The following is a 12,828-nucleotide window of genomic DNA, read 5'->3' on the forward strand; positions in this document are numbered from 1 at the left end:
TTGATATACGATTGTGGCAAAGGCTGACCTTTAGCTAAACGTGTCATGTTTGTAATGCTGCTGCAGAAATAAGTGTAAATTTGCAACACACTCGAAGTGCCCATTCTCCTTGGATTTTGGATATTACGGAGTACATATGTGTATATCTACCTTGAAGACTTGAAGATACTGTTCAACCTGACTATGGAGGGAGAGGTAGATAGTCTCTCGCAAGTAACAGTTACTTATTATTTCCACCCATTTAAGAAAGTAAAATTCAAAATGACTATATATTTCAACTTTATTCAGAAAAGTTAAATGGGAGGCAACATGCATATTTAATTGTTCATCACATAATAGTTGGGTTGACAATTTTTCCCAGGAAGAGTATGCTGTTAGTTATATGGTGACGAATCAGTAGCAGAAAGGGGTAGTTGAATTTCGTAGGAAAAACAAATGATATTGGCATAATCCCAATGGCTGTGGCCCCTGCTGCTTCAGTTCCTTTTTCATCCAGGGACAGAGCTGCCTTGTGAACAGCCTGGAAGTAAAGTGAGAAAAAATGAAAATCATTAACAAAAGCCGTATGACATTGTCCATGGGTAAAATGTGTTTTTTTAAATGGATTTTTTTTAATGGCTTTGCTTAATCTCACAGTTTAAGTGGGTATTAAATAGTCTTCCTTGAAACAGGCACCAAATGTTGTGACTTGTTAGGTAGGAACTGCTTATCCCCTGAGATCAAAGCAGAAAGCCATGTAACATCTGCACACAATCAAGCATGAAAAAGTTGGTGAGTGTGAAAATAAAATTCCTGCATTTGATATGACCTGCTGGTCAAAATAACTAATTGGAGAAGATAAACTAAAACGTCCACTCTTCTGAGGTTCATACACTGAGTAACATTAGTGTGTATAATAGTGCATAACAATGCTGCTTACACTACTAATAAATATCAAAACTATGGTAGGAAGAGCCATTTGAAGCAACCTACTATTATCATCACATGATATTATTATTTGTATTATTATTATTATTGTTATTCTTAATACTAATAATACTAATACTAACAATAATAATTGTGTTTTCAGAGTGTAGATGGGAAAATATTAATGATTAGCAACACAATTTTGGTTGCAAAACGTTATACATACTATAAGGAATCAGTAATTGGAAGGAACACCCTCAACTCACCTCTTCAAAATTCCTAATGGCTTGCTAAACGTTTTTAATTATTCAGAAAACCTTTCCCAATTCGTTGAATGGGCTTAGAACATTTTTTTAAAGTGTTTTAGCATTTACAAAATGGTTTTAGCATGTGCCAACCCTCTAATTTACCAATTACCAAATTAGAGTATTTTCAAATGCTAAACACCTTCGTACATGATACCCCTGATTCCTTACGGTGCCATCAAAGCACCATAGCTTATACAACCCATCATTACTGGCTAAACTGAAACATAATGTTTTCTCTCAAAACCTATCACCTGGAGTAAATTCTACAGGACTCATCCTAGACAACAGTTAATCCTTCTCAGTTTTTGTTAACAAAATCAGCTAAAACGTGCTCAACTCCCTCAGCACTGGGGTTCACACTACAACTCCTTTGAATGGACTGAAGGAACAGCGTACTCTCAGGAGCACCTCAATAAGTCACTTCATCACTAAGAACACTATTTTGCTCACAGCTAGATTGGAGTCATGAAAGAGAAAACATGAACACTTAAAACCCACACTAATAGTGCTCAGTTGGTTACCATGAAATCAATGCTAGAAATTTAAAATATGCTGCCTATCTCCAACCCAAAATGAATCTCGCCTTATCTAGCAAACTTGTTGACTCTCCAGAAGATCTCGAGATTCAAGGAGCAAGAGTTTGAGACAACACAATTCAAAACATGTTTAATCGTGAAAAACACTTTTGTAGACGTGGCCCACATATTGTGAAACTCTCTCCCAAAAATCTGAGGCTGATAGATCTGTTCTATTTCAGAAAAGACCTCAAAACTCACTTGTTTTGCCCACTTCTCAGTTAGAATACCAGAGGGGCCAGAAGAAGAATTAGATTAATCAGAAATAGAGAGCAATCCCCTGAAAAATATTTTTTCCCCACACATTTTTTCCATGAGAAGAATGTTAATACATGTAGTGAAGTCAATGGTATGCATGTAAAACTGCTGAGTTTTCATTATTTAAAAAAATACCCATGTTGTAACAAATTATATCCTGTTTGTAAGTTGAGGAAGGATTTTCAACCCACCTAAATGGAGTTATGTCCACCTCCAGACATCTTTGGTAAATATGAAAATATTAGATGACAAGTGGGTACCATTGGGGGACATCAGTTCATAAAAAGACAGATCTCGTCTGTTACCCTAAGTTTTGGTTTTGATTGTGAGAGAAATGTGGGATACTTCTTGCAAAGTCATAGTTCCCTGGTTAAGCAGCCATTTTCCTTCACATGCGGGACTCATTCTTACTGCACACTTTTCAACAAATATTTGAAGCAACATAAGCTGTATAAAAACAAGAATGCCTAAAGTCCACATCAATCTGATCCAAACTGAGCAATGCAGATACTAGGTAACAACATAAAAATGGACTCTTTAAGCAAATGTGTACTATACAGTGGTCTGACACTGAAAGGAGTGATCTCACTCTCAGTAAATAATCGCAGAAATCATCAGCAAACTAACTGGAACAATGGCTAAACTATCTGACAAAGCAATTAAGGGGGAGAGGCTAGACAGTCCCTTAGCATGACCAAATTATTTGAACCAGAGATTTGCGATTGGTGTATCTGAACAATGTTAGACAAAGAGTAGAAATCAAGCCTAAAACTCACTGAAGATGAGCTTCCTAACACCCAACTCGCCAATAAAGAACAAATCAGAACTATTTGGTACGATGAAAGTAATATTTAAAATTCCAGCTGAAGTTCACAATCTTCCTAAGTCAACCATAACTGAGATATCATGCAAATAATAATATCCGCCATTCTGAATTACATGAAGCAAATCCAAAGCAGGAGAACAAAATTAGTAACTTGGAAGACAATGAAAAAAATGAGGATCTGTCAATCATCAAGCTACAAATTCTCACCATCCAAAAATAGGTCACTGAACTGGAGGGAACTAATGAACAGGGAACCTAAGAATTGTTGGCATCCATAGTGAGCAGAAGACAATGCAAGTCAATGCCTCAGCTTCCTACAAAGCTAGTTACTCAAAATTAAAGGTATAGACTTTTAAAATGACTTGGAACAGGAAAGGATACATTAGGTCTGATTATGAGCTAAGCGGACAGTTTTGCCTGTCCGCCAAACTTCCAATGGGGAGGTTGCTGTCCTAGTGGCTACCTCCCCGCCAGGCCCATTACAAGTTTCCCGCTAGATCGGCGGGTGGAAGCCTGAGTTTCTGCCCGCCAGCCTACTGGGAAACACCCTACAGTATTGTCTCCGGCTCGTAATTTCGCGACGGCAATGCTGTAGGATGCAGGGTGCACCAGCACCCTAGCAATGTTCACTACATTGCGTCTGTGCTGGCTAGGGGAGCCACTGCACTGCCCATACGAAGACCTAATCCTGGCAGTGCTGTGGCAAAACTGCTGTGGTCATAATGTGGCGCCCAGACCGCCGCATTGGTGGCGTCCGACTGTCACCACGAGTCTGGGAGCCAAGTGACCACCAGACTCGTAATGATGGGCATTGGTTCACTCACAAAAATTACATTTAATGAAAAACACCTGAACAATAATTTGTAAGTCTCACAGACATCAACATCCAGAAACAATTTGAGCCTTTCTGAAATGAACCAATCATATCAGCTAGTGAATTATGAAGACAAATAACTTTCAAGACTACTTTAAAAGTACCCCTTTCTTGACGATAAGGATCTGACCTACTTTTTAGGATGAATCTGAAGAATTGAACTTGGCAATCACTTCACAAAGGAAATCTGCCACAGAAACCTAACCACTACCACATGTGTAGCCAGCCAGTGTATGTAATATAGTTCTGATGGTTACTTCATTGTAAAACATACAACATATGCTCAGCAGAACTCAAAAGCAAGAAAAATATGGTTCAATATTGTGTGTTCTAGTTTACTATTGTCTACTACTACAATGTTCTATAATGCAATGTTCTTACTACTGTTGATTTTATACTGATAGAATAAAACACTCTTTGCTCCTTTACCTTTCAGCTATAAGTACACTAAGGCCCTCATTCCGACCCTGGCGGTTTCAAACCGCCAGGGTGGAGGGCAGAGGAAGCACCGCCAACAGGCTGGCGGTGCTTCCCGGGCCATTCTGACCGCAGTGGTAAAGCCGCGGTCAGAAAAGGGGAACCGGCAGTTTCCCGTCGGTTTTCCCCTGGCCCAGGGAATCCTCCATGGCGGCGCTGCTTGCAGCGCCGCCATGGGGATTCCGACCCCCTTCCCGCCAGCCTGTTCCTGGCGGTTTACACCGCCAGGAAGAGGCTTGCGGGAACGGGTGTCGTGGGGCCCCTGGGGGCCCCTGCACTGCCCATGCCACTGGCATGGGCAGTGCAGGGGCCCCCTAACAGGGCCCCACAAAGATTTTCCCTGTCTGCTTAGCAGACAGTGAAAATCGCGACGGGTGCCACTGCACCCGTCGCACCCCTGCATTCGGAGCCGGCTTCCTCTTTGCAGGGGCTTTCCCGCTGGGCCGGCGGGCGATCTTTTGGAGATCGCCCGCCGGCCCAGCGGGAAAGTTGAAATGACCCCCGCAGTCATTTGACTGCGGTGCGGTCTTTGGGCGGTTTCCCTAAATGTCTGATAACAATCTTCAAAGCTATCATTTACCCCACAGCTTACAGGTATAGGTGGCTTTTATTTAAGCATATAAACCTATATTTAGTTGTGCATTCAGTATAACACATTTACAAAATATGCACACACCTGGACTAAAATCTCCTTGGTACTGACACACCTCCACTAAGGAGTTACCTATCTTTAATCACCTAAGACTTAATTCAGTAAATACCTCACACATGCAAACCTGAATCTTGCATTCATCATTAAAATAAGAGAGATTCAAAAACACCATAGCTGTTTTGCTTCTGCTGCAAATATTCCCTCATACTTTGTGTACACTTTTACTAATACAAAATGCACTCTACCTTATCTCCCAGTATTATGTAGAAGGATAAGGAAAATATATTTGAAAGATGAGTTATATCAAACATATGGTTTGGAATAACAAAAAGTACTTATGAACAAAAACAGCATTATGTCTACACACCACAGTTTTTCTTCTATTCCATTATCCTCAGTTTCTACTGCATTAACAGCCTAATAGAACGTGATTAGGAGGCCAATTAAGGTTAATAGAATGCTATATCTTGCTTCAAATGTGCATACGCCTTGCAGTAACAGCCCATTTTCCTCTTTAACTCCATGTCTAATCATTTAAGAAGAAAGAGCAGGTGTTGATGGAAGTTCTTGAGTTATTGGAGTTGTCTAAGGTTTCAAATTAATATGTTCTTTATTTTATTTTGTGCTCCTTTATTCTTATTCTTACACCACTTCAAGCAGTTACACACCATTCATGGTAAAAAAATTCCTGCAAACATGTCATTTGTGTGAAAATTTACCACAAATACATGGGAACAACAGAACTGCAGACGGGCATTTGATTGCAGTGCTTTTGTTGTTTTGCACTATTTTTTAGCATAAAAAGTATCCCTTGTCAAAACTTGCTGCAAAGATGCATTTTGCACTAGAAGTGCTTCAAGAGAGATTTGCATTTTGCATACTTGCATATAATTGTGCATATTTGGCCAAAATGTCATGCACTTACATGAAACAAAATAGCTAATTTCAATTTTTGCACTTCCCTAGAGACCATAAGGTGGGGCTCACATTACTTCCACCATGACTCTAACCCAATAGGTTAAATCCAAATCAAATAAATAGGTAAATCACCTCACTTAAAAAAATGCATAAACATTATCTCCTGCAATACCAAAGGCAAGAACCACCTGTCAAAAGACAGAAGCTTACTGATATTTATAAATAGATGGAAACAGAGGTGCTCATTACGACTTTGGTGGTCTTACCATAAGACCACCAAAGCAGTGGAGAGGAAGCTCCCATCATGCCAAAGCATCCCCCCTTTGTATTACAATGTTCCCGCCAGGCTCACCAGTGGGAACATTGTACTACGACTTCCAACTGGGCTGACCGGCAGGAACAGTGCTACGATATTGGTCTTGGCTCCCTTTTGGCACTACAGCACCCTCGGAATGGGCACTGTTTACAAAGCAGACAGTGCGCGTTCTGAGGGTGCTGGGCAGGGGCCCCTCTGTGGCCCACTGAACTGTGTTTCCACCATGGAAAGGCTGGTGGAAACAGGAATCGTTTTCAGCATGGTAGCACTGAGTTCAGCACCACCATGGCTGACCACGAGTCTGACCGCCTTCAGCCCTTCTGGAACCTTGTTCCCGGCAGTGATGGCAGTCCGACCACCAGGGTCATAATAAGGTGGTCAGACTACCTGGAGTGTGGCGGTCCGACCGTCCCCAAAGGAGCTGGCAGTCTCAAGACTGCCAGCCTCATATTGAGCCCCAATTTTCAAGAATGGCAAGTTTACCTGAAAGAAGCTGACTTTAAAAGGAACTTAGAAAGATGAGGTAGCCTGCTCCCCAACCGCCCTTAAGAAAAATTGAAACATCACCTTAATTTCTATAAAAGCAAACATCAATGTTTTATCAAACCTCACTGATAAAGAAGGGAGCTGTAGTATCTGCAAGTTAAATGAAAATGATCGAGAATTCTAAGTCATTAATATATATGATCTAAATGCAGATAAACTCTCAATTCTGGAAACTTATGTAATAACATGTAAACCATTATAGATGATGCTTTCTACTGTTGGGAGCTGACTTTAATTTACCAATCAATTGCATTTTAGACAGATTGTCAAATTGCAAATACCAGCTCCCTAAAGCATTTAAAAGCATGCAGAATCTTTCCACAAAGCATAACTTAAAAGACATATGGAAGATATGGAATCCTGATACTAAAGACCACTCCTTTTTCTCCCCCTTGACAAACTTTCACAAGAATTGATTGCATCATGATCTCAGGAAAACAAATTTATGTTACTGACAATACAACAACTGAACAAAGATTGGCCTCAAATCATTCATTTGTAATGCTATCTATCACCTGGAACTTCCCAGTCCAGAAAATAAAATGTTCATTGCCAAAATAAACTTAACTGTCACTAATATCAGAAAGACAAATCTAAGCTGGCTACTTCATCAGGGCATATTTAGAAGACCCGTCAAGCTTTAAACTTCATACTTGTATAGCGCACTACTCACCCGTTAGGGTCTCAAGGCACTGTACACATACTGCTGTGGAACCCCTCCTGGCTTTTCCCTGTGAGGTGCCCACTCCTGGGCAACCTCCAAGGTGAAGCCAGGCATCCCAGCACTGTTGGGGCCGTTGTGGAGATTAAGCAAGCTATTGCCCAGAGTTACAGAGTGGGACCCATGAATTAGATTAGGCATTCATGGGAAAATTATCAGGTGCAAAGAAGTTTTGTCTAAGTCCCGGCAGGGAGGGAATTGAACCCTGGTCCCAGGCCAGATTTCTGCATCAGGGTCTGCCACTCTAACCATTGAGCCACACTTCTCCACATTGAGCCACACTTCTCCATTAAAGGTAAATTAATCTACATTAGTTCAAATATGAACAAAATCATAAACAGTAAGCTGGAAAATCTAAAGAAAGACAAACACTTAAAGGTTCAACGCTGACAATCTAAAGAGAATAATTTGATTGTATAACTGAACAACAAAAATACAAATATGATAAAATACTAAAACCCACATTTAGATTTTGGCAGACAGGGTACTCCAGCACATATGTTACAGAGTACCCTGCCTGCCAAACCCTTGGTATGCCCACCTCCTTCATAGACGGTCAGACCTTAAGTGTTCCATTGATGGAGCTCTGTTTGGCTTCAAAACAGAATACTTTCTCTGATGGCCCAGTGGAGTTGGGGTTTGAGGAGGAAGGACATTGTGCCATCCACCCTATTAAGAGTGGATGTGTAGTGCCTTTTTTGCCTGTGACAAGGAGACACAGGAGAAAGCAATAATTACCACCATACCCTTGGAGAAATCTCTCAGGGCGTGGGGTGTCATTCGTTTTTTGTTTTGCAAAACAAACTCCCACTTTGGGGGATTGTTTTTGAAAAACAAAAATAATGTTAAAAGATGACTGAATGGCTGTCAATCCAATGGTGGACATTCACCAAAGTTTTAGTGTATTGAAAGGAGCTACCATGTTTCTTTTCACAGGGCAGGGGTAATCTTTAAAGTGGGCAAACAGAATCTTGTAGAGATAGCAAATGAAATGCCATCTCGAGAGACACTACTCAGTCTCCCAAGCTCTAGATCAGGACCTGAGTACTACACCAGGAATCTGGGTCAACAAACAACAGGTACTAAACTCTTTGAAGCAAAACGAGTGGGGAAGATAATGGTTTTGTATCTGATTAAATATTTCCTCTATCAATGATGATAAAGGTGTGATCCACACTAAAAGGAAACAATAACTGAGTTCTTGAAAGAATTATATACCAAACTCTAGTTAAACAACAAAGCAATAAAACTAGGTATTTGAGGACAACATTTTAACAATTTGTACCTCTGCTCAAAACACAACTTCAGAGGCAATCACTTAATGGGCTAATAAAACCAAAGGAAGTTAAAAAGAGGGAAGGCTCCCCAACCTGATGAATTCACCTTACAATTTTATAAAATTTCCTGCCCCGTTTTACAAAGACCACTTACAGATTTATTCCATCATTTGTCAATTTTAGAATAAATCATGGGTGTCCTTGTAGAGGCTCTTGTGGTCTTGCCCAAGGAAGGTAAAGATTTCATACAAACAAAAAATTAAAGGCTTATATCACTAATATACATAGATTGCAAAATATATGATGAACTATTAGCAAATAGGCTACAGAATATATTATCAAAGCTAATAGGACCCACAGAAGTAGCCTAACTAAAGAATTAACTTTCCAGTGATAAAAACAGACCTTTCTGCCATGTCATTGAAAAGGTAAAACTGAAAAACTCACCAACAAAGACTGGGCACCGAAAAGGCCAAGATTGCATGTACATTTCAAAAAGTGGTTCAACACAAACTTAAATTAGGCAACAATTTCTTTAACAGGGTCGTGGGCCTGTACACCAATCCAATAACAGAGCAAAGTGAGTGATATCAGCTTACTTTAACCAGCAAGAATGAGCCAGAGATGGCTGTCGTCTTTCACCTGCTTTGTTCTTATTAGTGATAAAACTACTGCTATATATGAAATGTAAAGCTATCGCTGTCAAAGCAGCAGCTTATGCCGATGGTACCCTAATAGCTGGAGAAAAGGCTGATACATTCCTACAAGCCTTATTAGAAACTATTGATTGTCCAGTTACACCTTAAACAAGGATACATCTTAGATGACATCTTTGAGCTCTATATGCTGTAAAAATCGTAGGCAATTCTAGATTATCATGGCAATCCATTTTCTTAAAATATCTCAACATTGAATTCAATGACAATTCATCAGACTCTATTAAACACAATGAAAATAAAACACTAAGCAAAATATATGATTAGATCGAAGGTTGGTTACCCAAATATGTCTCCTGGTGGGGAAGAGTGAATACTATAAATATGATAATAGCACAGGGCCTCATTATGAGTTTGATGGACAGGAAAGCCCGACTGCCAAACTCCCAACAGGGTGGCCACCTTTGTGGCGAGCACCCAGCTGGACCAATGAGGAGTTTCCTGCTAGGTCGGTGATCAGAAAGCTTGGCTTCCGCCGGCCGGCCTAGCAGGAAACAGGCTACAGCATTGTCTCTGGTTCATAATCGAGCAGGCAGCAATACTGCTCAGAGCAGGTGTTAAAATGGGCATACCATTATTTATAATGGTCCCCTATGAACTCTGCAGGTATAGCTCCAACATTTTGGTGCTACCCCTGCAGAGTACATCAATAGCGTCCAACAAATTACGCTCTTGGCCCCCTTCCTGCACCATGGTGCGCTGTATTTTAAATACAGCACACACATGGTGGAGGTAGGAGGGCACTAAGGGACGCAAGGAAAGTGCCGCTGCACTGGGTGCAGAGCTACTTTCCTTAAATTTGCCCTGAGGCTCCCATTGGTTACAATAGGCCTCTGGGTGCTTTACAGGATTAGTGTCAACCTTTTTTACGCTAATCCTGTAAAGCGCTGGACAAGCGTAAAAAATCCTGATGCTAGTCCCCTAACTGCCGCCATGGTGTGCTGTATTTTAAATACAGCTCACACATGGTGGCTATAGGGGGCGCTAAGAGGCACAAGAAAAGTGGTGCTGCACTGTGTATAGCACCACTTTTCCTAAACATGCCCCTAACCTCTTAACAGTATTGTGATAGCTTGAAACAGAGTGTCACAACTACCATTACACATTTCCTAGCTGTACTATGTGAAGCTTAAGTGACAATATGTAGCAAATTTGTGCATAGGTTTCAGTCAGCCCATTTTACCTGAAAACAGAATGAGGACTTCCTGGTCTTATGTACTGGCACAGCCACAGCAGTGGGCTCATGGCATAGCCTCAAATGCTCCACCACCTCTGTTTTAGGTACCACCTGCCAGTCTGTCACACTAACATATTAGTGCTCCAGTGCTGCAAAGGCTCAAAACAGTGGCAGCACTCTCCTTGAAGGGGTGTAGCCTGACTGGGCACCTGTCATTGCACTGTTAAGAGCTGTGCATCTCTCATCTGAAATGGTTTTCATTACTGCTTAGAGATATTGATATTTATGACTGCCTGGGATCCTTGATGGCTATAAGTTACTGGCTGCAGTCATTAATGTTCACTTTCGCCCATGCCATTATTTACAATATAGCTGTGGCCAATGATTTTCATTTTTGGCTGAGGCCATTGAGGTTCATTTTTGCCTGAGGTGACTGATAATAATAACTGTTTGGAGTCATTGATTATCAGTATTGGCATCTGTGAGTGAGACTTATTACTGTCAGGTCATTGATGATCGTCACCACATGTGGTCCCTAATGCTCATTACAACCAGGGGAAATTTATATTTATTACTATCAGAGGCCTTTGATTATCCTTGCCCTTGTAAGCCAATGTTTCTCATTTCTACCTGAGGTTCATTGCTGACACAATCACTGTCTAGAACAATTGATGTGCATTACCACCTAGGGCTATTGTTGCTTGTTATTCTCTCGTGCTATTGATAATCATTATTGCTTTCACCCAATAATGCTCATTACTTACTCGGACTCTGATCTTCATTATTGCTTTAATCCATTGATAAGCTATACTACTACTGGGCCACTAGGCTGATAACTCTCAGGGACCACTGAGACTGATTATTGCCTGGGGCCACTGATGCTCATTAACATTGTGTGTGTATGTGTTTGTGCTTGTCTATATTGAAAGTAAACCTTTGTCAATTGGTGTTCATAGTGATGTGTCCATCAGAGGCAGGCAACAAGAGAATGGTGTTTTCCTCTGTGCCTGGTACAAATGCTATTGAACCTTACATCATGCAAAGGCAGCACTGAGATTCTTCACACTCTTCATTACCTTATCATCCTCTGTGATCTAGAAAAGGAGCCGACTCCAGAATCGTATAACAAGTAAAAGAGGAGGCCTGCATTTTAAAAACTGAGCTACAGTGTTCCAGTTTATTTGATCATGTCACAAAATGTAATGCCATTAAAGACAAAGCCCTGATAAACATATGTTAGTTCGAACCTAGAAGGCTGCACATTACTGAATAATCTTACTTGTGATACTTTAAGGCCAGGACTTGTAGTAATTCCAGAGAGATCAGCATTATCCGTGAAAACTTCTTTGATACCCATTTCCTTCAGCGTCTCGATCAGGTCAGTGGCCACTGATATTGAGAATTTTGGAACATATAAATTCACAACCCTGCACAAAAAAGAAACACACAAAAAGAAACACATGACACCACTGTCTTTCATGTTTCTTAAAATTCTTATCACTGTGTTCTTTGATGAGACTACGAAGTATAAAAAGAAATGGAAGTCTATGACCTATTCACCCAAGCTCCATAAACATTACAGTTCAAAAATTATTTCTTACTTCTAATATTCAGGACACAATTTCTGATAGATGGGCAATTTATCTGCAAATAAAATGATTGCTGAAAATGTTTTTTTACTGGCAAATATGCTGAAAATCTAATGACCATTTACAGAGATTTTGCACTTGATTAAAATTTTAGTGAGTGAAGGTGAGATAGTCCTCCACTGAAGTCCCACTACTTGTTAACAAGTTTCAAGGCAGTGGTGGAGACAGTGATCCCGCTGAGGAGATGGCACTATGCCTGCATTCTCCACTATGAGTGACACACAAAATTCCCCCTGTCAAGATCTATGGCAAGTTTCTCCAACTAATTCTGTGATGGCCTGGCTAGGTATCCAGATGGTGCTAGGGTGAAAGGAGGGTTTTTAGACCTGACAGCCTTAGGGTGGTCTTCCCCCCAAGTTTTTGCCTGCCTCCCTCAATTTTCCTGATCTTGAGTTTGCTGGTTTTAGGACTCTGCACACTTTACCACTGCTGACCAGTGCTAAAGTGCTTCCACTCTCTCCCCTACACATGGTAACATTGGCTCCTACCCAATTGGCATATATGATTTATCTTTAAGTTCCTATTAAAGTACACTACATGTGCCCGGGGCCTGTAAATCAAATGCTACTAGTGGGCCTGAAGCACTGATTGTGCCACCCATATAAGTAGCCCTTTAGCCGTGTCTTAGGCTC

General features: G+C 40.7%; 1 protein-coding gene across 1 annotated transcript in view; it reads right to left on the bottom strand.

Moving 5' to 3' along the window:
- Window positions 1-262: 262 nt before the first annotated feature.
- Window positions 263-12,828, bottom strand: part of LOC138260097 (alpha-1-antitrypsin-like protein GS55-MS) — a 107,976-nt gene continuing 95,410 nt past the window's right edge. Inside the window, exons 4-5 of the mRNA XM_069208241.1 lie at window positions 11,827-11,974; window positions 263-520 (exon numbers count right to left, since the gene is read on the bottom strand). Coding sequence (XP_069064342.1) covers window positions 329-520; window positions 11,827-11,974 — 340 coding nt within the window. The 3' untranslated portion in view covers window positions 263-328. The remainder of the gene's footprint in view (window positions 521-11,826; window positions 11,975-12,828) is intronic.

This window comes from Pleurodeles waltl, chromosome 9 (assembly GCF_031143425.1).
Source record: "Pleurodeles waltl isolate 20211129_DDA chromosome 9, aPleWal1.hap1.20221129, whole genome shotgun sequence".
NCBI lineage: Eukaryota > Metazoa > Chordata > Amphibia > Caudata > Salamandridae > Pleurodeles > Pleurodeles waltl.